The sequence below is a fragment of the Balaenoptera borealis genome (assembly GCF_965194805.1).
Source record: "Balaenoptera borealis genome assembly, chromosome: 1".
Lineage (NCBI taxonomy): Eukaryota > Metazoa > Chordata > Mammalia > Artiodactyla > Balaenopteridae > Balaenoptera > Balaenoptera borealis.
The window spans coordinates 34,319,185-34,345,099 of record NC_138860.1 but is presented as its reverse complement, the minus strand read 5'-3'; the positions used below and the strand labels follow the sequence as shown (position 1 = coordinate 34,345,099).

Here is a 25,915-nt window from a genome sequence, read left to right as displayed (position 1 = left end):
TGAAGGAAATCTCCCCACTTGGGTTACTGTTAGCTTATGAAATAAAACGTAAATTAGTTTTTTTAAATGGGGGCAGAGTAACACAAGGGCTTGGGTATTAACATGTTGATACTTAAATAATTTAATAAAATCTATTCTGGGGAAAAAATTCTGCCTCTTCATATGTTACAGAGAATGTTGGGAGATGCCATGTTAATGGAAAACCATGGGATTAATTTTTAATTTTATCTCTTCGACAGCCCTCTCTATGATATGCTAAGAAAGAATCTTGTCACTTTAGCTACTGCTACTACAGGTATGTCTCATTATATTTCTTCAGTCTTTTATCACAATTTTGAGTTCAAGGGGGTAAATCATGGGAAAACAAGGAGGATCAAGATGGAAATTGAATGCTGTCTTGGCATGATTGGGAGGGATACCTGTCACACAGAATGTTACTACTGTGTTATTTGACTTTTCATTGTGAAAATTTTCAAATATAGTGAAAATAGAGATTAGTATAATTAATGCCCACCTCTTAGATGTAGTAATTGTTGATGTTTTGCCATATTTGCTTCATCTACACAGGCTTTTAAAAAATCTCTAACAGATAAGGACTTTTTTCCTTCAAACATAACTACAGTGCCATTATTACACCCCCCAAAATTAATAATAATAAACAAAATAAACAGTAACTCTATAATACTATCCAATAGCCAGTTCATGCATGGTTAACCCATTATTTCAGAAATGTCTTTTTACATTTGGCTTATTCAAATCAGAATCCAAACAAAGTCCACACTTTGCATTTGGCTGATATGTCTGTTAAGTATTTTTAATCTATAAAACTTAACCCTCCTTTTGTTATGTCATTTATTTGTTGAAGAAATAGATCATTTGTCTTGTAGAATTGCCCACATTCTAGTTTGCAGATTGTATCCTTGTGATGTTGTTTAACATGTTTCTTTATCTCTTCTATTTTTGGTAAACAAATAGTGCTTGGATAGATTCAAGGTTAAATGTTTTGTTGAGAAAGTTTCATAGGTGGTGCTTTATACATGGGTTGCATCACATCAGAGCCCTGTAAGGTCTACCTGTCCCTCTTTCAGTGATGTTAAGATTCTGTGGGCTTATGTGGTGTCACCCTGATCCATCTTATAAAGATCCCCCCAAGAACTTTTCACCTAAATGTTTTAGCTTTCTGTTATTTGAATGCCAATTTGTCTAACCTTTTGCTTGATTTTATATCTTTTAAATACTGCCCTTTGAGTTTAGTTTATTAGTTATGTGCAGGAAACTGGCTGCTTTGGGGTCTGAAGTATGGTATGTTAGAGATAAGTGAATAAACTGGATACAACTAAAATGTAACCCTCTCACTCATTTCCAAATAGTGAAACTTTCTTCTTTCTCCATTCCTACATGAAGCCATTTTGTGAGTTTCAAATTAGATTTTAGGTAACGTTGTCCTTTGAAGAAAGCCCAAGTTTGTAATCCCTTTAGATAGGCTATTTTTCAATAGTTTACTGAAACAAATAGTTTGAAAAAAATCCATTCCTAATAAAGATTTACTCTTTAAAGTGAGAGCAAAGAGATTTTGCTCTCATATTGAAATGTGAGTTTGAACTTACAGTGAATTTTGAAGCCTCTTGGTTTCACTGAGCCATTTGCCCACTTCACCCAGCTGTAAATTTCTGTTTGACAGAGAAGGCCTTGCAAATGATACAGCTTTTTTTTGAAATTCAGTCACTTGTGAAATAGTATGGTTTTCCTGGGAGAGTCACTACAGACTTGAAATACACAGATAATTTTATATTTGCTTATCTATTCTTTCACTAAAATTTGCTTTCTGATTGATATGTTCTCTGAATATCTAGAGTGGGTATAATTTTCACTTTTTCTCTCATTTTCTTTCTTGCACTTCCTCAGCAGAATTTAACATGCCATATATTAAAGTGAACATTTCTGTAGCAAACATTTCAATTTATCCTCATAACAACCCTGTGAGGAAGGTCTGGAGATGAAGAAACTGAGGTCTTTTTTTCTTTTTTTTTTAATAGAATGAGTAACTTGTCCAAGATGAGATGCCACTGATAAGGGATAGAGCAGATATTTGTGACTGTCCAGTCCTTGCTCTTTCCTTTGTGCCACACACTGATGTCTCTTTAACTCTTGCTTGTAACAGAATTTGCCCCAATTAATTTTAACACATTTAAAAAATCTGAACATTAAATCTTTGAAACATTTTCTTTGTTCTTTAATTTATCACTTTGAAATAATTTCACTTACAAAAAATGTTATGAAGGTATTAAAAAGAGTTGCATATACTCTTTACCCAGATTGCCCGAATGGTAACATCTTACATAACCGTAGTGTAGTGATCAAAACCGGGAAATTGTCCCAAAGTAAGTTTGATTGGTTGTCTGTTCTGGACTTGAACTTGCATTAGTGCTTATGGTTGGCCGTCTCTGCTGATCTTCATAAATTGGGTTGCATTTGTTTTATTTGAAAGAACAGATGAGAAAAGCACCTTCCATATCAACTATCTTATACCTTTGAAAATGAGATAAACCTTTTATTTTGACGATTGAAGAAATGAAGGTGGTTCTTTATAAATCATTTCTCCAAATTTCCACATGTATTTTAATAAAATGAAATATATATGACAAATTCTGTATCTATTTTAAAATTTCCTTGTACGTTATAGTTTTCTCCGATAATTTCTTTTTGCTTCAAATAGCTTTAACCTAAGGTAGTATATAGAGCTAGAAATGACAGTAATCAAATTACTTTATTAAAGAAATGCTTCACTGCATTGTATATTAATTGATTTTGAAAGATTGCTGTGGTCAGAAAATGCTGGCTCTTGAAAGAAACTCTCAGTATCTCCATTTTAGCTATAAAAATGCTTCTAGAAATAATGCTCTTTATAATTACAGTTTTGAAAGTGTTTGCTTTGTGCCAAACAGCTCAATTGTCAGACCAGTTGTAGGATCTGTATTCTTTCTCTGGCAGTCTTTATTGGATGAGGATGGCATTTTCCATAAGTGTCTTATTTCTGGACCTGATAGTAGCTGATGAACCCAATCCATGATAGACTTACTTGGGTGCATATAGTTACAAATAGCCTCATATAATGAGTGATCCAGGTTATTAAATTTTCTGCATCTTTTTTTTCCTGTAGCTAAGTTTTCATCTTCTTTTTGCTTGAAAAATTTTCAAGGCCTTGAAATACACTTTTCTCTATCTAAGAAATTCTCTCAGGTTATTCTTTCCTTTGCTTCTTTTTATTGGTCTTGAGAAAAACTTTATCTACTTCTTCTTCCTTCCTAGGAAATGTTTATAGAAACTGGGAAAAATAAGACTGGTTGATTAAAAAAACTAATCTATATTCAGGTGATGGGAATTTAAACTGTGAAATCATCATTGACACTTAGAATGCATGAGGATGCTATTGTGTCATAAAGCAAGTGGGAAAGATCCCAGATTTTTAGATTTCATAATACTGTATAGCTTTAACACTTGAAAATAAAAATTAAATTAAAAAGCCGAATTTTTTTTCTTATTGTTAACTAGTTAGGCAAATTTGGAAATACACCTATAGGAATAGATGATAAAATACTCTCCATTATTCCGTGCTTGGAATCACTTTCCGTATTGAATTTGAAAGCGTGCTATGGAACAACATTTTTTAGGCATTTTTGATTTTTCTTCAGATTGTATTTTGGTAATATATTTTGAATATAGCCTCTCTTGATCTATGTCATTTTTATTAGTTTTCATTTTTCCTTTCCTTTTGGATGAAAGACTTGGCCAGTCAGAATCATCTTTAGGGACCAAACCTGGCTCCAGGGTTGTTTGCTGAGGTCCTTTTGGTGTGGAAAGAATGGTTATTACCAGGGAAGGTTTTCCTTTTGTTTTACTTGCTATCCAGATGCTGCTCAGACTCTCGCTCTCGCACAGGATCACAGTATGGATATTCCAAGTCAAGACCAACTGAAGGTAAAATCACCACATGGTGACTTCTTTTGTTGTACAGAGTGGCCCCTTCTCTGTACCTATGATCTTGGACTCCCAAGACCTTTCCCTGAATGCGGTAAGAATTTAACAAGAAAGGTTCTTGGGAGTTCACAGACTAGGGACAGAGTGAACCTTCTCTGTTCTGCCCATAACAGAGTTCCAGTCTCTGAATCTTTCCTTGGGATGTAGCACTTCTGATCTTCAGTTCTTCCAGTTGCATTTTCTTAGGGTTTGTGTGTGCCTGTGTGTGTGATGGTGTAGGTATGTAGGTGTCTGAGGAAATTGCTTTATTAAATTTTAACAGACTTGTTGCAATTAAGTTCAGGTCAGGCCATCTCTTAAAGCTTCCCCAAACCTGGGAAAACTTTATGTATACGTTTTTTTTTTTTTCTGAATTATGCCTAATTTTGTGTATGCTAGAGGCTTTATATTGATGCCTGTTTTTAACAGTAGATTTTGGCCTTTTGTGCAGATTTTTTTCCCCACAGTGGGTTGAGGAGAGGTTGCCTTTATTTGATGACTGTTGTGAACTCCAGAGTTTTCCTTTCTTGTGCGTAACCCATTGTGTCGCACACTAACTGGTGAGCCAGAATGGAACTGCTACATCCCCTGGTCACAGTCATTTCTACTGCACTGAGAGACACCTTTCCCTTCTTTTCAGCAAAGTGTAGAGGAAAGTTCCAATTCCAGGAAAAGAACTGAAGAAGGCAATATTCCCACACTGCCTACCTCACAGCGTAAATGCAGAAATTCTAGAGAAGGTAAGTTTTGGATTGAGGCTATGTAGACCTTTCTTTTTTTCTCTCTGTTTCTCTCTCTCTCTCTTTTTTTGGTGGTGACTTTTATTTTTTATTAATGTTTATTTATTTATTTATTGGCTGCATTGGGTCTTAGTTGCAGCACACGGGATCTTTCATTGCGGCGTGTGGGCTCTTTGTTGCGGTGCGCAGGCTTCTCTCTAGTTGTGGTGCACAGGCTTATTAGTTGCGGCACGCGAGCTCTCTAGTTGTGGTGCACGAGCTCCAGAGTGCGCAGGTTCAGTAGTTGTGGCACGCAGGCTCCAGAGCGCGTGGGCTTTGTAATTGTGGCACGTGGGCTCAGCAGTTGCGGCGCACAGGCTTAGTTGCCCCGTGGCATTTGGGATCTTAGTTCCCCCACCAGGGGTCGAACTGGCATCCCCTGCGTTGCAAGGCAGATTCTTAACCACTGGACCACCAGGGAAGTCCCAGTGGTGACTTTTAGAAATGACATCTATCCATATTAAGCACTAGCAGTAATTAAGACGGTTACAGAGAACTCAAAAAATAATATTGCTGTCTCTTTGTATGTGAAGTAGTGGGGGCATATGTCATACTTATTTTTCATTCTTTTCCGAAAACCTTTTTTTTTTTTTACCCTAGTCACCACTGTTAACTTTGAAGAAGGTGGTAGTTCTTTTTTAGCAACATGCGTTGACTGGATGGAGCAAGACCCTTCCTTTAGCTAGCATGCTAACAGAAGATAGCCACACATTTATCAGTTTGCTACCTGGTAACTCAGCTGCCTTGGCCTTTTAAATCTTGGCATCCCTATTATACATTTGATCTGGTTAGAATTTTTATTTTTATTTGTCTGCTTGAGGCAAAGGCTAATTTTCATAGATTTTTTGAAGTTTGCAAAGATGGTAAAATATACTTAATATCTCACAGCCAAGAATGAGACATAAGAAGCCTAGTACCTCCTTTGCCCTTGGATGGTAGTCATTAGATCTTTGCCATTCATATTAGATATAGTATGGTCAGGTTAAGTGAGTTGATCAACATTTTGGAAGTTTTCCCCAAACCCTACTTTATAAAGCATTTCCTAAAAATTTTCCTGCAAAGATAATGTAAAATCATAAATTCCTCAAAGATATTTTATGGCATGATGGTTTTAGTATAGGTATCTGACTCACACTTGCAAAATTGGCGGGTTAGACCTCTAGTAACATCCCAGAAAATTATGCTGCTGAAATTATTTTAAATGATTAAATTAAAATTTAATCTGTTTATCATGCTCGATTGTCTTCTTCAATTTGCATTTGAATATAAACTGAATTTTGGGCTATCTAGTTATGTTGGAGCTTATTCCAGTCTGTATGGTATTAAATGTGTAATTTTGTTTCTTTAAATACAGGTCCTGGCTTATTTTCTACTCAAAAGGCTGTTTAGAATATAAGAACAGCCAATTCAAGAGACTCTATGTAAAGTTTGTGATGTAAATTTTGAGAAGAAATAGCTTAGTATTTTCAGGGAGGTGTACATGTAGAAAGGACAGAATTTTATATGTGGAAAGAATGGCCTGTTTTCATTCCCTTCCCGAGAAGTTATAGAGCTTGAATAGTTGAAGATAACTTTAATGTGGCACCCTCTCAGGAATTAGGTTTCTCATAATTTCAGCAATGAGTAAGTAAAAGATAGTTGAAGTTTCCCTGAGCACAGGTATGCCTTTTAATAGGCAAGAACAACATAATTTGTAAGTAGAGAGGGTAAGCTTTCGTTTTGGCAGGGATCCATTTATTGCAGACATTTTTTCAACCGTATGTGTCTTAGCACATTTAAACACCTTTGGTTGCCTTTGGCATGCCTAGGGCATTGGGAAGAGGTAGAGGAGAGTAAGAAAGTAGGAAAAGAGTAAAGCACGACGAAAAAGATTGGACATGGGAAAGAAGGAAAAGAATTTCACGTGGTAGCAACAAACTTATGTTTGTAACTCCCTTGAATTTCATCTAGATGTGTAACACGAGATCTTTTATTGAGAACATGTGGGCCCTTAATATGTTTTGGATTTGCAATATTTCTAGATTTTAGATATCTTAACTCTAAAAGAGCCTATTGATCCAGAAAGGACATATGTATATATTTATTTGGACAGCCTAGAGTTCAATGTTTCATAGTGGTTGTTACCTATTAAAACATATGAATTGTTGAGAAATGTCCAAAAATATGTGGTACCAATGAGACTCCCTTGGCAACCTTGTGATTGCCCATTATGGTCTGTACCACCTTGTTTCTATCTCAAGGGTTGGGCCACTATGCCATCATCATTTGCAGTCCACTGAATCAAGCCATTGTCAGGTATCATGTACTGGAGCAAGTCATTCTTTAGTTATTACAGTGGTAGGGATGCTTAAAATGCCGATAAATGACCATTTAGAAATCCTTTTATTGATAGAACAATGTCATTGTTTGAATGCTTTCAGAGTTTATATTCCTTGATGAATGATCTCTAGTGTCATTACTTGCTAATGAAGCCTAAAAGGGGAGGAAGGAGATTTGGGCTCTGCAGCTGAGACAGGTATTTGATTTCTGATTCTTTGTTACTGGGAAGAGGAATTTCTTTTTACCTGTCTTACACAAGAGATTGTAAGTATTATAAAGAGAGTCTTGATTCTTAAGTGTTGTGTACATAGTTACCATCCTTTTCATTTGACTTTTGTAGATGAAGACTTGGTAGCAAATTTAACCCAAGATGAGACATCAAGACTGGACCTCGGGTTTGAGGAGTGGGATGTAGCTGGCTTGCCTTGGTGGTTTTTAGGAAACTTGAGAAATAACTATACACCTAGAAGTAATGGCTCAACTGATTTACAGACAAATCAGGTGAATTTCACATCTGAAGAGGAACCTTTTTTTTTCTTTTGGAAGAGTAACATTCTTGGTTACTCTTGAACCATACATTACATCCTCTAAGAATTCCCATTCAGTGCTATGACTTTTAAGTACCATCTCTATGCACGTGTTGCCCAAATCTGTATCTTCAGTACTGACCTCTCTTCTCCGTGCCCAGCTTCCATATCCAGCTGCCTACTCAACACTTAGATGATCTGATGTTTAACATGTTCAAAACAGAACTCTTGATTTTTTTTTTTTAAACCAACACTCCTATTCAGCGTTTCCTTTTTCATAAGTCTGCCTTCCACCCAGTTATTCCAGCCAAGTATCAAGGGATATCATTGGTTTCTTTCTCTCTCATATACCACATTCAGGTTATCAACTCTTTTTCTAAAACATACCTGAAATCTAACTATCCACTTTTTATTACTTCCACTGTCACAGCCTAATTCAAGCTATCACCATTCTGCTCTTTTATATTCTCCATTGCACTTCTCACTTTGTAAAACTATTATTTTATTTTATGTGTCTGTTGTCTGTTTGACCCCGTTGAAATACAGGTCCAGAGCTTTTGTACTATTGACCACTCTATTCTGTTGCCTAGATAGAAGCAATAGGCAGTATCTGACACATAATAGGCAATTAGTGAGTATTTGTTCAGTAAATGAATGGACGTATAATAATGGAAAAATAATAAGTTGTCTCTTATGAATATTGTAGAAAAAACACGTCATAAAATGTCCGTTGATGAATGTAGAAAGAAAATTATATTTAAAGTTGTTTAAGAATTAAGAAAGAAGTGTTATATACCAACTTCACCTCAAAATAAAAAAAAAAGAGTTCAGAAAGAGGACAGAAGGTTTGAGTTACCATCAGTATTTCTCATATTTCTTTGATAAACATCATTGACTATTACAAGAAAGAATATGTCACAATTAATAAAAGTTTTCTAGGTCCTCAGAACAGAGTGTAGGGGATAGATTCTATTTAATTGAGCAGCTACCAGTTTTTAGCTTTTAAGCACTTTAGTGCTATTTCTCTGGTGTTAATGCCTGATTTACTGTTAAAATAGAAAATTCTTTGCTAGGTGCTCTTATATCCACCCATTAGTTTATACATAGTAGGTGTCAAGTAGATATTTGTTGAATGAATACATATCTGTAGAAGAAAGGCTAGGCGTTCTTTGGAGATGTGTGAGGACATTGAGTTTTGGCTTCACTTACTTGGGTTCAACATCTCTAATAAACCTCTGACTACAAAAACTCATGTTTGTTTTCTTTATATTAGGATATAGGTACTGCCATTGTTTCAGACACCACAGATGACCTGTGGTTTTTGAATGAGTCAGTATCAGAGCAGTTTGGTGTTGGAATAAAAGTTGAAGCTACTGATCCTGAACAAACAAGTGAAGAAGTAGGGAAGGTGAGAGACAAAAAGGTATGTTGTGGAAAAATTTCACATTGATTGGATTTACATGCATATAGTATAATCTTTTCAGATCTGGTGACCTGACCCTATGCTGCTTTGTAGAACAAATGACTCATATAATCCCCCTTTTGATACTTTTCCTATATCCAGTTTCAAGATTTACATTAAGTTAACCAAGCCTGTCTTAAAAATAGGATAGGACTTCATGGGTAAAGCTCCTAGTTTGTTAGAAGCAATAAGCTACCCTTTTCCTGCTTGTCTAATCTCTCATTGTGGAGTTTTTTCTTCTGGAGACCTTGCTTTGCTAACAAGGCAAAGTTCTAAATGGCCACAACATCCTGTAGGGCAAAAAAAATCTTTATTTCTTAGACTTCTCAATAGTTTCCATACCTGTTTTATACCTAAATGGAACTAGACAGATGAGCTCTTCCTACATATTTTAGAGTTTAAATAGGAGGAAGGAAGAGAGTTTGAATTCATAATACACATGGTGTAAGCACACCAAGATGAAGAGTCATACAGGCACATGCTTAAGTCTCAAAAAATATTGGGCAGCAGATCCAGTGCTGACTCAGATGAGATTCACAGTAAATATCCATTGAATAAATACTGCAAAAACCAGACCTAAATTGGGTCATTCTTTTAATTTAAAGGCTTTTCATAGTAATTTGGGTCCCTGAAGGATATCCTGGTATGTTTGTGGGAGGCAGGTAGATGCTTGGTCTTTGTTGAGCTAGTTATTTTTTGGTAACATTAGGAGGGAGTACAAGTGATTAGAATGAAGACAGAGGTGACATTGGAAACTTCTGTAGAGAGAGATGGGACTTAAAATACTTGAACTTTTGTGAGAAAGTTGCTATACAGTGGTTCATAATTCTGTCATAATTGGTTTTATTCCATTCATTGGATCACAAAACTGGGATTTTAATTTTTAGAATTTTAAATTTTAAAATTTAAAAGACACTTCCCACATTTCTTGACTTTTTTTCCTGGTCCATGGGCATGTTTTTATAGGACAGTCAAGAGTATCACATAACTAGTTTTCCTTTTGAATATGAAAAGTAAAATGTACTTTGTTTTCATTCTTCACATGTAATTTTCTCATTTTATATGGTGCTTTTTACTTCCATTTTCTCATGTAATCCTGTTTTATTCTTGTGAATGCCTACGTAGATTCTCAAGATAAAAAATTTCCCCATTTAGTAATTCATACTCTGATATTGTTTATTTAAATGCATAAATTTGGGAACCCTCTCTCTTCTGAATGCCAAAGATATTTGGTAACCCCTCTGGGTGCTTTATTCTACTGAAATGTCAACTAGGTATGTACAGAATCATGTCTCATATATAAGCTGTCTCCTTTTTAAGTGCTAGTGTTGGGAGAAGAATGTGAGTTTTAAACTGAAGCTCTTCTTTTTTGCTCTCAGGTAATGACCTCATCTAAAATAGGTAAACCTTGCTAATGAGATGTCTTTGCTTTCTTAGGTGATTGAAGTGGGAAAAAATGATGACCTTGAGGACTCTAAGTCCATAAGTGATGATACTGATATAGAAGTTACCTCTGAGGTATGAGTTTCTAGTAAAAGAGCTGTTTTACACCACCCACGTCTTCAGATGTTAATGTTCCAGCAGTTCACTTGTGTTGAAGAATGCCATATCCCCCATTTCTATCTACCTTTCCTAGGTGTTAAGAGGTATTGGTTTCTTTACATCTTGTTAGATTTTTATTGGAATTTGAGAAGAGAAGGGGATGAGTTGATCTAATCCTCTCCCTGCCTTGAAAAGGGATGACTTAAATGCCTCTCTGTGTGCCTTTCTCCCTGCTTTCAAAACTCTTTGGACATTATGCAGTGGATACACAGTTATTCAAAATAGTCCTGTACTGCTTTTCCCACTAAACACCTCTCTGTAATCCCAAAGATAGGCCTATAAGCTATCTAAAATTCTTGGTCAAGTATAATACTTTCAGTGCTTTCTTAAATAGAAACAAATGGAAAATGGCTTAATTTCCACACAGGTTTATATTAATGGAGGGCTGATAAATGAATATTGAGTATTAAGCTGTTAGATAACAGGTGTGGATTTGGCACCAATTGGCAACTCAGGTTTAGACTCAAATGTATACCTTGCTTTTCTCTTTTCATGCTAGTTCCCCATTTCCCTTTTAGTACTTCCCTCAGCTAACTCACTGTGGGAAGAAGGGTGGTGGGGGAAGGATAAGGAGGGGATTTTACATTTTGCTGTTTAAGGATATAAAAATTTTAGGTTGTCTCTAGTGTTGATCCTTCCCCCTAGCTCACACCCCACCACTGCTAACCATTATGGTAATTCATTGCAAATTATTTGTGCATAGCTAAGTAATAAGGTGGGATATATTGGTCCATTAAGTGTTCTTGACCATAATACAAGTAGCAGAGATAAGTGTTTCCATCTTAATCAGACTTTTGAGGCTACTTGGGCCCAGAAAACCTATTAAGCAAATAGACTATATTTCATCAATTCAGAGATGCCATGGAATTTAATAAGCCCTATTATTTTATGTACTACTAAAAAAGAAAAGTGATGCCAATTAGACTGTGACACACCATCAATTATGAATTCCAAATCTTTGAAGTTCCTTTGGGTATTTGTATAGCATTTCAGATGAGATCTGAGGATCTTAAACTGGCAAGAATGTTCTGAGGCTCTCTGGAGAACATCCCAGTTTAACAAATGGTTGTGTCCCTGCCTCTCAGTATAGGCAGTTGAGTTATGACTTCTAAACTTGAAGTGCTTGGCCTTCGTTCTGAAAGTAATCAAGTCAGCATGTGTCAAGTCATTGATCCTGTCAAAGCCAGGCAATTATCCACATTAAATACTCTTGACTAGTTCCAGGTAGCTACCTTTGAATTAAGAAAGGCATTTGAAATTCATTGAGCTCTGGTATCTCCTAATTTGAACATGGAGAAGTAGGAAAAAAATTACTTGGCATTCAAGGACAAGAACATTCATTTTTCAGAGAATGTGATTTAGGCATACAATTAGCTACCTGTGATCCTGAGAGCAGTGAGAGAGCATGAGTAAATGTAGTAGTTTTCAAATTTCATTTTAATTTTAGCTTCCTTTTTGACAAATTTTATAACATTTCTTAATTAGTAGGAAAGAATGACAGAATTATCTTTTCTTCATTCTTTAGCCTCTTGCTCAATAAAAGAGTAAGTTATACAAAGAAAAATGACCTAAAAAGAAGGCAGTGGGGAAAAGCAAACAATGTAAATTCTACCCAGGCTAAATAGAAAGCTAAAATGATTTAACTTTTTTTAAAAGATTAGCTACATCAAATTTTGGCTTGAAATGGCAATTATGTCACTATCGTTTTAAAACTTCTCAAGACTTATTTACACATAGCCACAGACTTTGTTCAAGTTCTAAGCTAGACCACTGGTGTGGAATGTCTGGATTCTTACTAGCTTAGTGTGAGATGATGAGAATTTGGCCTACTTTCCCTTTTTCTCAGCATCATGTTCTCCACTGAGTGAGTATTAATTGACTGCACTTGTCTTTGTAGGATGAGTGGCAGTGTACTGAGTGCAAGAAATTTAACTCTCCAAGCAAGAGGTACTGTTTTCGTTGCTGGGCCTTGAGGAAGGATTGGTATTCAGATTGTTCTAAGTTAACCCATTCTCTCTCCACGTCTGATATCACTGCCATACCTGAAAAGCAAGAAAATGAAGGAATTGATGTTCCTGACTGCAGAAGAACCATATCAGCTCCAGTTGTTAGACCTAAAGATATATATGTAAAGGAAGAAAACTCCAAACTTTTTGGTCCCTGCAACTCAGTGGAATTCTTGGATTTGGCTCATAGTTCTGAAAGCCAAGAGACCATATCAAGCATGGGAGAACAATCAGATAACCTTTTTGAACAGAGAACAGATACAGAAAACATGGAGGATTGCCAGAATCTCTTGAAGCCATGTAGTCTATGTGAGAAAAGACCACGAGATGGGAACATAATTCATGGGAGGACAGGCCATCTTGTCACTTGTTTTCATTGTGCCAGAAGATTAAAGAAGGCTGGGGCTTCATGTCCTATTTGCAAGAAGGAGATTCAGTTGGTTATTAAGGTTTTTATAGCATAGCTGAATCAATAATTGCAGACAAATATTAACAGGGCCTGGTCATATATCAAAATGTCAGTATTGAGCATCTCTACTCAGTGTGACCCATTTCATACTTTCATTTATTCATGGAAACATTTATGCTCTAGGACATATTTTTGCTTCTAAACTTATATGGAATTTGATAATAAGTTCTTTCGAGCTAGATTATCAATTTGGAGACTCCATTAACATTAAAAGAGAAGTTAATCACTTCATTCTGTGTTCAAAGATGAGGATCTGGCACTTCCCTGGTGGTCCAGTGGTTAAGACTCCACGCTCCCAATGCAGGGGGCCTGGTTTGATCCCTGGTGGGAGAACTAGATCCTGCATGCCACAGCGAAGATTCCCACCTGGTGCAGCCAAATAAAGAAGTAAATATTAAAAAAAAAAAAAAATGATATCAAAAAAAGAAAGTAATTTAAAAAAAAAAAGAAGATGAGGATCTGGGAGGGAGCAACTACCAGTACAAATAGAAATACATTCATTCTTTGATTTATCAAATTACTTGAAGATTAATCATTTCTTTAGTTAATTTTATTCCTTACTCTTCTTTTCTGTTAGGGAATGTTCTTAGGCCTCAAAATCCAAGATGGCTATTAGAAAAACATTAAAGCTAACAACGAAAAAACATAAGTAATTTATGTATAAACTAGATCACTTTATGTTGCATTGTTCAGAGGAACCAATATTTTTGTAAAGTGCCTAGAACAGTGGTAGCAAACATTTTTGCTAATGTACCTCAAAAATAATTTTGAAAAAGTATTTATGACTTTTTGCATACTTTAAAAATTGAGGTATAATTAGCAAACAAAGTGTTCCCTTCTAATAGAACATTTCTGTCACCTCAGAATGTTCTCTTGTGCCGCTTTCCAGGCAGTTCCTCCACCATTTCATGGCTCTCACATTCTATTAGTTTTCCTTTTGCACATGTTTAATTTGACTTCTAAATTTTTAAAATAAATTTAAGTACTTACAGAGGATGTATCATCCAGTATATTGTAGATGTCCTTTAAAGATATTTTTGCCCAAACCTTGGAGCTGTAGATTTAGCTGATTGAATTTATAGAAAAAGTTGGGTCATATAAACTGGCAAAGCTTATTCTCATTATAAAACTAATCAGCCAAATCAGATTTCATTTTCAGTCAAAATGTTTGACTTTATTTTTAATTCAGTTAAATGTATTATATACATCTATGGCACAACCTCTTCTCAATGACAGTTCTAAAAAAGATAAGGCACACAGTTTTTAACCAAAGCTCTCTTTGCTTTACTCTTTCCTCCTGTCTCTTGGGAGTCTGCTAGGGGTTTTTTGTCTTTTTGTTTGATGCCTCTGAGGTTTTCTACATTCTGAGGCAATGCCCCATAGTAAGATTTTAGGTGGGTGAGAGGCAGCCTTTCTTCTGAAAACAGTATAGCAGTTGTGAAAAGGAAAGTAATTAAAGAGAAATGATAGCTCTGAAGCTATCTGATCTGATCTGAGCTTGTCTGATCACGTAAATCTTAGGATAATACATATGGAAATTGAAGATCTTTAAGTTGTTTTCTTTACAGATATTCTTGTCTGCTTTCCTTGTGGAAAAAATCTTGGTGTATGCCTGGGTACTGGTATGAATGTAGCCATTTTGAAAACCAAGGCCCTAGAATTATCAATTTTAAGGATCCTAAGAATCACCTGTGTTGCTTGTTACACGCCCATCTCAACTCCCGGCCCCAAACACACACACGTGCATACGCTCACAGGAGTGCGCGCACACACAGACTCTTTGATCCCTGAGGTCTGGGCCAGGGATTTCTATTTGAACAAGTGTTTCTGGAAGCTGACGCAAGTTGTTCACAAACCACACTTTTGGAAGCCCTGCCATGCCCTAGACGGAAGGGTGTTTTCAGGTACAAGAAGTAGAACAAGATCCCTTTGTTTAGCATTGTATTTAATTTCTAGAGAAGTTTTGTTAAACTCATAGAACTTTAAAATTAGAATGCACTCATCTACTCAACCCCCTTTTATTTTGCACATGAGGCTGAAAGGATAAATGACTGCTGAAAGTCACAGCTAGTGATAGAGCTATTACTAGAATCTAAGTCTCTTGCAGTAAACCTTTAAACCATACTTGCTTGCTTCTCATTATTTGTTAAATGATGGTGCTTATTGAATTTGGAACAACTAATAACCTTAAAATATTATTGGAGAATATGAGTTGGAGCCAAAATAGGACCTCAGAGAGAACAGAGACTTTTAACCCTTTCTCCCCAAAGAGAAAAGGCACAGTAAATGTCAAGCTCTCTTATATAATCAGATAAGTTACTCCTCCCATTGGGAAGACAAGTAAAGATGGCAGAGGAACCTGAACTCTTTTCTCCAGTATTTTTTCTTCTCGGGGAATGAAACTCAGGTCTCTGGCTCTCTCCGGGCATTAGAGACAAGGGTTTTTTCCCCCAATAAGTAGAACCTGTTCTTCAAGTTCAGTGTTTTGTTAGACTGTTCAGTGTGTTGTTAGACTATGGTAAATGCTCTAAATATTTAGAAAGTTAAATAATTTTCTACCCTAATTCCCCCCCCACCACCATTACTCTCTTCATAATAGTTTGATAGCCCTCGATTTTGTTTTATTTTTGCCAGTTAATTGCTTTTGCAAGTGATAACTCAAAGAAGGAGCAGGGAGCGCTGGGATCTGCACTTGTACCCTCTGATTCCTTATAAAGTTGCAGTTTTTTAGAAAACTTAAATAAGAAAAAATTTTAAATTTTTATTTGTGTGTAGATGTTTGATGCTAATTTGGTGCATCCTTGCCTAGCACAGAATCCTCTTATGCTACTCTACTTACTTTCTTTTCCCCTTGGGTCACCTTAGTTTTTACTGTCCCCATTAGCAGTAAGTACTTTACTTAGAAGATCTTAAGCTGCGCATTTGAGCTGAAAGTATTACAATGAATGTACACTTGGGTTTACTCTACTTCTATCAAGAGCCTTTTGAATGACTGAAATATTAAGGAGAAAGAAGTGTATCTGTAGAAAGAGGTAGGTAGTGTTTCTTGGTAGCTTATCTGAAATCTAAGATGCTGCATCCGCAGATTGTTTTCCGTCATCCAGGATCTTTATTAAATGTCATCTGGGAGCATAGCACAGCGAGTAGAACTCCTTGTTTCTTGGGGTAGGATGGGTCAGGGATCCTAAAAAGGGCCAAATAGAACTATCAGAGCAATTCTTCACCCACAAGAATCTTTAAGCCTTCTTCTTGATCTGTTTTTGATTTTGTTCTTTTTTTCAATGTCACTGCGGTACAGATAAGCAAGACATGGTTTGTATTTGAAGACTTCATAGTTTACTGCTATGTGATGATGAAACTCTTGACTTCCAAACACTGTCATTTATTTTGTAGTTAGGGTGACTATGTACTCTGGTTTTCTGGAGACAGTGCCAGTTTACCCCTATTTTTCAGCATCCTATCCAGTTCATCTTTGTTGCTCCCCTTTCACTCTCAAATGTCTTCTTTTGGACATTAAATTATTATGGTCTTCCTAGTTATAGGTAAGCCATGCTTGGCTTGAAATCTTAATTGTGAGGAAAGGATCTGTTAAAGTAGGTGTCAGTGGAGTTTATTGTTTCCGCTGCATCATGCCATAGACTTGTGATTAATGAAATCATCCCACATTAGCATTAAATTTCTTATTTTAGTTATATAAATTAATATTTATGACCATGTTATCCCAGACAAAATGTTCAGAGCAGAAATGACAAATCCTTAGAAAAGCAGTGAATTTCTAGATTATAGCTAAAAATGTCTTCCGTCTCTTACTGTTAGCTCATTTTACTTGCACCGTAATTATAATGTTTGGTATGCTTTTGTATTTAATACTTAAATCAGACTTTATAAAAATCGTAGATCCAGGCTTTAAACTGATAAGCATTTCTTCACAGTCCATCTATGGAATATCATAGGTTCCCAGTCCTAGGCTTGAACGGTGGTCAGTGTCCAGCCAGGCCAGCTTCCAAACTGCCATGAAGTTGTATAATATAAGATTGAATCACTGCCAAGCATTTGAAATACTCAGTTGTGTTTTAATAATAATTTATGTATATTTAGATGTATGTAATGCTTTGTGGGACGTTATTTTCTTTGTAAGAATTTATTTTTAAAGGTCAGGATCATTTGTGAACTTTTTTAATGTCAGTTCGATGCAATGTTGGCTCCTTTGACAGTCACTGAGAAATTAGTAAATGTTAAGATCTCGCGTTCTACAAAGCTATTGTAGTGTTACCTCTTGGTTTTCTTTAGAAAGGAGGAAACCTGTTAACCAGCTATTTGACTTTTTTCCTACAGAGAGTTATATGAACTTCTGAAAGTATATGATTTTAGATACTGTGAATCTGTTGTTTTCCATTTAGCCAGATACCTGCTTAAATTATTCAGGCCCATGTCCTAAAGAATTCATTTTGACAGATCTCCCATTCATGGGTTTACATGTGTGCACACACACTATCAAGACTGTTAAAGCTTTTGCTAAAAATGTCTGTGGACTGGCTGTGTTTACAATCTGTACTTCAAAGATAAAGGAACCTGCAAGCTCTCCCCTGTGCCAAAAGTAACATGTACAGTGTTTACAAATGTCTGAAATTTTGCACTGCCATACGCTATGCCGAGATTACTTTGCTGGAATTTCCCAGTTCTGTGGTTAGCTGAGGAGGAATATAGAGGACCCTGAAGCTAAACTGGAAATGAGGATTATCTGAGGTAGTGGTTCAAGTAGCTCCCCAGACCTAATCTGAAGACAGTTTTTCAGATGGCCTTGAGATATCCTTTTTGTTGACAGAGCTTTCCTTGTTTGCCATTGCTATATTCTTTCTTTAAGAGCCACAGACCTCTTCTCTCCTATGGGAGAATGTCCTATTAGCATTTTGAGATCTTTTAATGCAATGAACGTGCAATCCCAAATAATTCTACTATTGGTGAATGTGGCATTGTTAAAGAACATATAATAAACCTACACTTGGGTTTACTGTACTTCTTTCAAGAGCCTTTTGAATGACTGAAATGTTACAGAGAAAGAAGTGTATCTGCAGAAAGAGGTAGTTAGTATATCTTGGTAGCTTATCTGAAATCCAAGATGCTGCTTCTTCAGATTGTTTTCCTTCTTTCAGGATCTTTATTAAATGTCTTCTGGGAACATGGCACAGCAAGTAGAACTCCTCATTTCTTGGGGCAGGATGGGTCAAGGATCCTAAAAAGGGCCAAATAGTGCTGTCAGAGCAACTCCTTTCTCGAATAGTTGCTGTAATTTGGCAAATTGACATTATTATAACAGTTTATTAGAGCATCTAATTTCTTATCCTAAGGCATTTTTGTTTTTTTTTAAACAGTAAGTACTTTGATGTCAGACATTTTCCCCTTCCTTCCTTCCATCCTGTTGCTTTTTTTTCTTGGAGTTCAAAGTTATTATCTACTTCTGGATATTGCTTTTATACCAAAGGCCTTCTGTATTGCCCCTTGGGTGGTTGTAACTACAGTATCTTTAGATAAGGTTCCTCTTTTCCAGCCAGTCCTGGGGATTGTTTCTTTTGCAGAGTTAGGTGGTAGATTCTAGCAATAAGAAGGAAAGATGTGACATCAGAACTACCATCTAGTACAAAACAACGGTAGTTGAGGATTTGTGTGTATGATGGGGCAACAGGGGATTTAGTTCCCCTATTGTCTCAGCATTTAGAAATTGAGGTCAGCCTGTCCTCTTCCTACAGGAAGATTATTATTAATTTTTAACTGTATTTTATTTTGGAGTATAGGTGATTAACAGTGTGTTTCAGGTGTACAGCAAAGTGATTCAGTTATACATGTATCCGTTCTTTTTCAAAGTCTTTTCCCATTTAGGTTGTTAAATAATATTGAGCAGAGTTCCCTGTGCTATACAATACGTCTCTGTTGGTTATCCATTGTATTTATTTATTTTTAAACTTTTTATTTTATATTGGAGTATAGCCAGTTAATAAAGTTGTGATAGTTTCAGGTGCACAGCAAAGTGACTCAGTCATACATATACATGTACCCATTCTCCCTCAAAGTCCCCTCCCATCCAGGCTGCCACATAACATTGAGCAGAGTTCCCTGTGCTATACAGTAGGTCCTTGTTGGTTATCCATTTTAAATATAGCAATGTGTACATTTTGTTCCCTACAGTTTGCCTCATTTTTTCCACTTCCTTTTTCATAAAGAATCAAAATGTCTCCTTTGGTTTTTTTCTTTCCCCCTTTAGAAAGTTACAGAACATGTTTTAAAGGAGGAATGAAATGTTTCTGGCTTCCTCAGCACTTGGCAAGGCAGCCTCTTGAATAGAACCCTCTCCTAGTCTATAGCTAGGCGCTGTTAAGTGCCTCTTGGATAGAGATAAGGAGTAAGATTATTCCACCATGGTGAGTCCCAGTCTTGACCTTCTTAAGCCTCAATTTTTCTCATCTGTATAATGAGTCCACATACTGCTCTTTCTACCTCATAGTTTGTTGTGGGGATTAAGTGTGGGAGCGCAATAGAACCTCTAATTGCCTTGAATAAGATACTAGAAGTTGTTACGCTTTTGGTAGACCAAGCTCTGGGGTATATATTCAGAATACCTCATGTCCTGGAAGCTGAGCACGAACTCCCCTTTGTGCCTGCCTAGCAGAGCCTATATTGCTTCCTTTTACCCATGCCTCTAGCTCAGATATCCTTTGCTTGACATGAGCTCTTGTCTAGAAGAGTTCTGCCTCTAGGTTCTGAGAGAAGTGTGTGTGTGGATTTGGCTAGTAGCTACAACTGCCTTGCTGTGGTCTTGGTATAAAAAATTCTGTCTTACATGCACTTGAGTAGATGGCATAAAATGCAGTCGGTATACAGAAAGCATGCAATTTTCCAAATAACATATCTGATTAGGTAGTCATAATTAATAGGAGTAGGAAATGTGGTTTCATAAAATGGGAAGAAAAAGGCAATTTAAAATGACTGAATAGTGACCAGCCCACCAAATGAGAAAAGGAGATATTTTCATGAGTTCTTGCCTAATCTTTATAAGCACCACTAAGTTAATAGCTCTGTATCTTTTTGGTGTTTGCACTATGTAATGCTTTTAATATCTGTTGATTCTGTTGTGCTTTTTTTGTGTATTAAATATTTTTCATTTTGCCATTTAATGGTGTCATTATTGGGGAAATATGTAATTGTTTTTGTATGTAGCAAAATCTTGTCTTCTGTCTTTATATAGTCTTTGGTCTGACAGGAATGAAGAGAATAAATAGAAGTTATTGTACTCAGAAACAACAACTTTTAATCACCCCCCACCTCCAATCAACATACACACAGTTAACTATTAGAGTAATTGCTGTATTTCGTTTTTAGGCTCCCAATCTTGAAGGAAACCTCAAAATTTTGCAGAGTACTTTTAGCATTGAGCTAAGGCAGTGAGTTGTGGAGTTTCCCCCACTAGAGCCCTTGACAATTAGAGCAGATACAGTAGCACCTGCATGTCTAGAATGATTTAAGGCAAGCCCTCTTCTTGGCCCAAGACTGCCAAACTCTTCTGAACCCATGAATATATCAACCTGTCCACCACCCTCTTTGCTACTGAAGAGATTTCAAATGGTGACAATGGATTTGCCTCTATTGAGTTTATGAAGAGGTGCCAAGTGCAGAGTTCTATTTTGTTGTGTTTTTGAATTGGGGCTAGTGTGAAAGGTACTGAGGGCTTGTCACAAAGTACACAATGATTACTTGTATGCCTAGCATGTGCTAGGGTCTCTAGCAGTGGATCCTAAACTTTGGGAATATAGCCCTCCTTGAAAAGCTAATGAAACTTATGAAATCTCATTAAAAAAGTACAACATTTTATATTCATTTTCAGGAGCTTCATTGAAACTGGTCTGTGAACCCCAGGTTCTGTTCTTTGGAGGGATATCAAAGAAAAGCGAACCTTCCCATAAAGAGTTTGGCTAGCCCACATGCTTTTCAAAAGATCATTCCCTGGTAGCTGAGGCCATTAAGGTGGGTAAAGCATCTGGTCAGTTGTCCTGAGCTTATGGCTGTCACACAGTAGGCACAGATTGGTGCTCACTGCACAACTTTTGGGCGCACCTTTCATACGCTGCCATACAAATGATATCCCCCTAGAGGTAAGCAGTATACACCTGTATGAGGAGGCCTGGGGGTGGGGTGGGAGAGAGAGTGGAAAGAGTAGGGATGGCATTATAAAAATGATAACAAAGCAAGAGGAGCATTAGAGACAAGGATGAGGCCAGCTTCTGTGTCCACACAACCATTCCCATGTTTTGTGACTTCTTAAAAAAAGTTATTTTTTTTTTTAGTTTATTTTTTGGCTGCGTTGGGTCTTTGTTGCTGCACACGGGCTTCCTCTAGTTGTGGGGAGCAGCGGCTACTCTTTGTTGCGGTGCGCAGGCTTCTCATTGCGGTGGCTTCTATAGTGGCGGAGCACAGGCTTTAGGCACGCAGGCTTCAGTAGTTGTGGCTGACGGCTTTAGAGCGCAGGCTCAGTAGTTGTGGCACTCAGGCTTAGTTGCTCTGCAGCATGTGGGATCTTCCTGGACCAGGGATCGAACCCGTGTCCCCTGCATTGGCAGGCGGCTTCTTAACCGCTGCACCACCAGGGAAGTCCCAAAAGTTACTTTTTAATGATAACAACTGCATACCATGTTTTGTTTCCTGGGTTTTGTATCCTACTCACCTTGATTCCTGGTACTGCAGATTTATCATCCTTATTGAATGTAGTCTTGAGGCTAGAAGAAGGCAAGCTGAAACTAGTAACTGAGCTAATTTGTCATTAGCAGACGAATGCCTAGCCAGTGCTTGTTTGCTAGAATTTGCTCAAATCCAACCTCTAAAGGTATAAAAAGCATTAGTGCTATTAGAAAGATTTCAGGTCATTACAAGTTTGGGGATACAGGGATAATCTTGCTATGTACATCTCCAACCCTAAATTCATTTGATTAATGTTTTCCTTTTGCTTTCTTTTCAAAATAAAGGATAAGAGTTAAATTCGTTCAATAAAGTTATTAAGGGTTAATAGGAGCCAGAGCCTGCCTGGTACTGGGAATACCACAGTGAATAAGGAAGCTCCCTCAAGTTGCCTAACAGTCTACCAGTCAAGTTAGGGACAGAAGACAGTTTCCACATGGGCTGAGGAAGCAGTAATGAAAAGTACTGCAGGTAAGAGAATGGCTTGTTTGGGAACATAAAGTTGTTCCGCATAACTGGAGCGAACGATGTGACTGGAGAAGTGACGAGAGATGGGACTGGAGTGTTGGAGGGGCTGGGTAATGGGACTGGAAGATGTGATAAGCCAAGCTAACAAGTTTGAACCTTATCCTGAAGGCAGTGGATAGCCATCAAAGGATTTTAAGCAGGAGTGTGACATGATCTCATTTGCATTTTTGAAAGATCATTCTGGCTACATTGTTGATAAGAGACTGGAGTGCTGGCTAGATCAGAGGCAGGGAGAACAATTAGGCTGTGGCAGCAATCTGGGCTGGAAACGATGATACTCCGAAGCCAATGGCAGTGGAACTGGAAAGAATAATAGGTAACATTTACTGAACACTTAGTATGTGCTGACTTGGCATCTATTATCCCAGGAGGTATTTAAGGCTTAGCAAAATTAATCTGTCCAAGGCAACTAAGAAGTGAAGAGTCAGCAGTTAAAACCATTGTGTCTGAGACAAAAACCCAAAAGAAGTGCATGGATTTGAGAGAAGTCAAGGTGGAAGTGACAGACTTCATGAATGAATGTGAATGTGAGGGAAAGGGAGGTGTCAAGGTTGGTTTGGACAGTTGGTGGATGGTGGTGCCATTCATTGAGATAAAGAATATGGGTAAAAGTGTAGGTTTTTGGTGGTGGTGATGAGGTAGGAAAAAAATCATGAGTTGGATGTGTTGATTTTGTGCATTGAGGAGATTCAAATGGAAAAGGAGCTCAGGAAAGCCCTGGGCTGTAAATATTAGGTATCTATTATGTATCTTATACTTTCTAGGTACTGGGGATACAGTGGTGAAGATGATGAATGTGGACCCTGCTCTCATGGCTTAGGGAAACTAACTAGTTAAGCACATACTATTATGTGAAGAATTATGTTGGAAAAATACATGCTGCTATGAGAAATATAGAAGAGGGGCCTCATTTAATCAAGGGTTTAGGAACAACCTCCTTGAAGAAATGAGAAACATCTAAAGGCAGGATAGGAATTTGAAGAGGTGGGGAAGAGTGCCACAGATAAGAGGAGACACGCAAGGGCCTTTAGGTGAGGAAACAATGGCATCTGAGAAGACTGTAGCTGAAAGCATGGAAGGAGAGAGTTGAGTATGATAGAGGATGTAGTTGGGATAAGAATTTGAAGAGAATGGAGAAGGTCTGAAACCGATACTCTGGAGAACAGGAGAGAGAACAGAGTAGGAAACTTTTGCAAGACAAGTGCCTGAGACTACCCCATCTCTAGACGTGGGTTTCTCAACCTCAGCACCACTGACATTTTGGGTTGGAAAATTCTTTGTTGTGGGGAGGGGTGTCCTGTGCACTGGAGGATGTTGAACAGCATCCTTGACCTCTACTCACTAGATGCCAGCAGCCAGTAGCACTCCCTGCCCAACCAATTATGATCATCAAAAATGTCTCCAGACATTGGCAAATGTCACTTAAGGAGCGAATCGCCCCTGGTTGAGAACCAGTAGGTCCAGCTGCTGAGTGCTTCAGGAGGAAAATCACACAACTTGCAGACTGCTGTTACTACACATTCATGTGTCCCACCTGGGCTTGCAATTCTGCGTGGTCCTTCGGTTTCCCTAATAGTTGAAGTGATGGTTCTAATCTATTAGACAATCATGAGAAGAAAGTGAAGACAGGTTATGTAACTTCTCTAAGCCCCAGATACCTCATGGGATAACAGATGTCAAGTCAGCGCTGACTAAGTGTTCAGGGTATCTACTCTCACTATTTCCAGGAGGGGGCTGATAGGAAATGGAAAGCCTTAATGAAATTGGAAGAATGGCATAGTAGGAGTGGACCGAGAGCAGAAGAGACAGGTTGCCACGTTCTGAGAGAGATTGATGTCCTAGTAAGACTTCAAAGACGTCTGCCTCTTCTCTCCACCAGGCCTTGGAGAGGACTGTGCTTCCTGCCTTTCTCGCAGCAGGCTTGTCAGTGAAATGTGAGTGGAAATGAAGCATGTTACTTCTGAGGAGAGATTTGGGGACCATTGAGGGGGCCAGTCTGCTCCTTTCTCTCAGCACAAGGCTAGTGCACCCCAGAATGGGGGCTGCTTCTTCAACCTGCCTCCAAGATTGGCGAGAACAGGGAGTAGAGCTGCAGCTGTCCTGCACTGGGCAGAGAAACAAACGTTTTATTGGAAACCACCAAGGTTTGGGGGTTTGTTACCACACTGTAACTCAGCCTTAGCCGTCTGGTACAATCCCAGGTAAGGGCAAGTCCCAGGCCTGGCACAGTGAGTGGTTGAAGTGTTATGGGGGTGAAATTCTTTGATGTTGATGTGTCAATGACAGTCCTGTGAAGCTAGGGTGTTGGATGAATCATTCATTCATATGATGTTGATATCACCCAGGATATCAGGACTGTAGGAACCCAAAGTCTATAATGAATGAGGGAAGGTATCTGGAAGGTCAGCAGATGACATAATAAAGGAGGAGAAAAGAGAAGAATATGTTTAAGTCTTAAAAGAGCAGAGACTTATGTGCAGAGGGATAATGGTCGGGGTGCAGTACAGGGGAGGCCCATCTCCTGTACTGAAGGTAGATGAGGTGTGGGAAAATGACCACTAAGATTCTTTGGGGGAAAGCCAGGTATCTTTTAAGGTAAAGAAGTGGAGGAAAGAGAAGAGTTTGTGGGTGCAAGCAGGAGGATGTTTACCATGAAACAGAGTTATAGGGTCGTAAGTAGTCCATAACTTGTTCGGGGTCAAGAGGTGGCTGCTCTGGATCCTCTCTCCAGAGGAAGGGTAAATACATATGTAAAATTTTACATGCAAACCCAAGGAACTTTTAGACCCCCTAACACTCTCTGTGGACCCTAGGTTAAGAACCCTGTTCTCGAGCAGTAGCTCTCAATCCTTAGCAAGCATCATAATCACCTGGAGGGCTTTGCCAGCAGATTGCTAGGCCTCGTTCCAGAGGTTCCGACCAGTATGTGTGGGTGGGCCCAAGCCCCTGCATTTGTCAGGTTCCCAAGTGATGCTGGTTTTGCTGGTCTAGGAACCACATTCTGAGAATCACTGCTGTAGTCTATAATTATAATAGGAAGTTTTGGGAGGGAGAGGAACAGTGGGCAATTGCTGGGGACAAGGTCATGAGGATAAGAATGGATTTTTTGCTTTGTCCTACTAGACTCCTAGATTTCAGTTAGATACTCAAATGTTTCTGCCACACACATACACACACACAGAAAACCTTTCAGGGGTGGAGAAAAGAAGGGAGAGAGGAGTAAGCAGTCATTTCAGGTTTAGGGCAAGGTGTGCAAAAAAAATCTTTTAGGTTAACGTGTCCTTAAAGATCATTTTCTTCAACACCCAAAGAGGGGGAGTGATATGAAGCATTGCTTGGCTAATTAACACATTTGGTCTGGGTAGCCCCATCTTGCTTCCTCTCCCTCTGTGGCTCTTTTCCCTTCATCATTAACCTTTAAAAGAAAAAGTGGGAAATAAGCCATGTATTCAAATCAATTTAAAGAAACATGAAACTTCTGG

At 37.9% G+C, this 25,915-nt stretch overlaps 1 protein-coding gene across 10 annotated transcripts in view; it reads left to right on the top strand.

The window, feature by feature from the left end:
* Positions 1–20,345, top strand: part of MDM4 (MDM4 regulator of p53) — a 45,659-nt gene extending 25,314 nt beyond the window's left edge. For 7 of the 10 annotated variants that reach the window (XM_082396803.1, XM_082396800.1, XM_082396799.1 and 4 more), the window contains 7 exons: positions 240–295; positions 3,911–3,978; positions 4,658–4,757; positions 7,456–7,616; positions 8,916–9,065; positions 10,542–10,622; positions 12,604–20,345. In XM_082396803.1, coding sequence (XP_082252929.1) covers positions 240–295; positions 3,911–3,978; positions 4,658–4,757; positions 7,456–7,616; positions 8,916–9,065; positions 10,542–10,622; positions 12,604–13,176 — 1,189 coding nt within the window. In that variant the 3' untranslated portion in view covers positions 13,177–20,345. The other 3 variants (XM_082396805.1, XR_014245973.1, XR_014245974.1) reach the window with 3 other exon arrangements.
* The last annotated feature ends 5,570 nt before the right edge of the window (positions 20,346–25,915 follow it).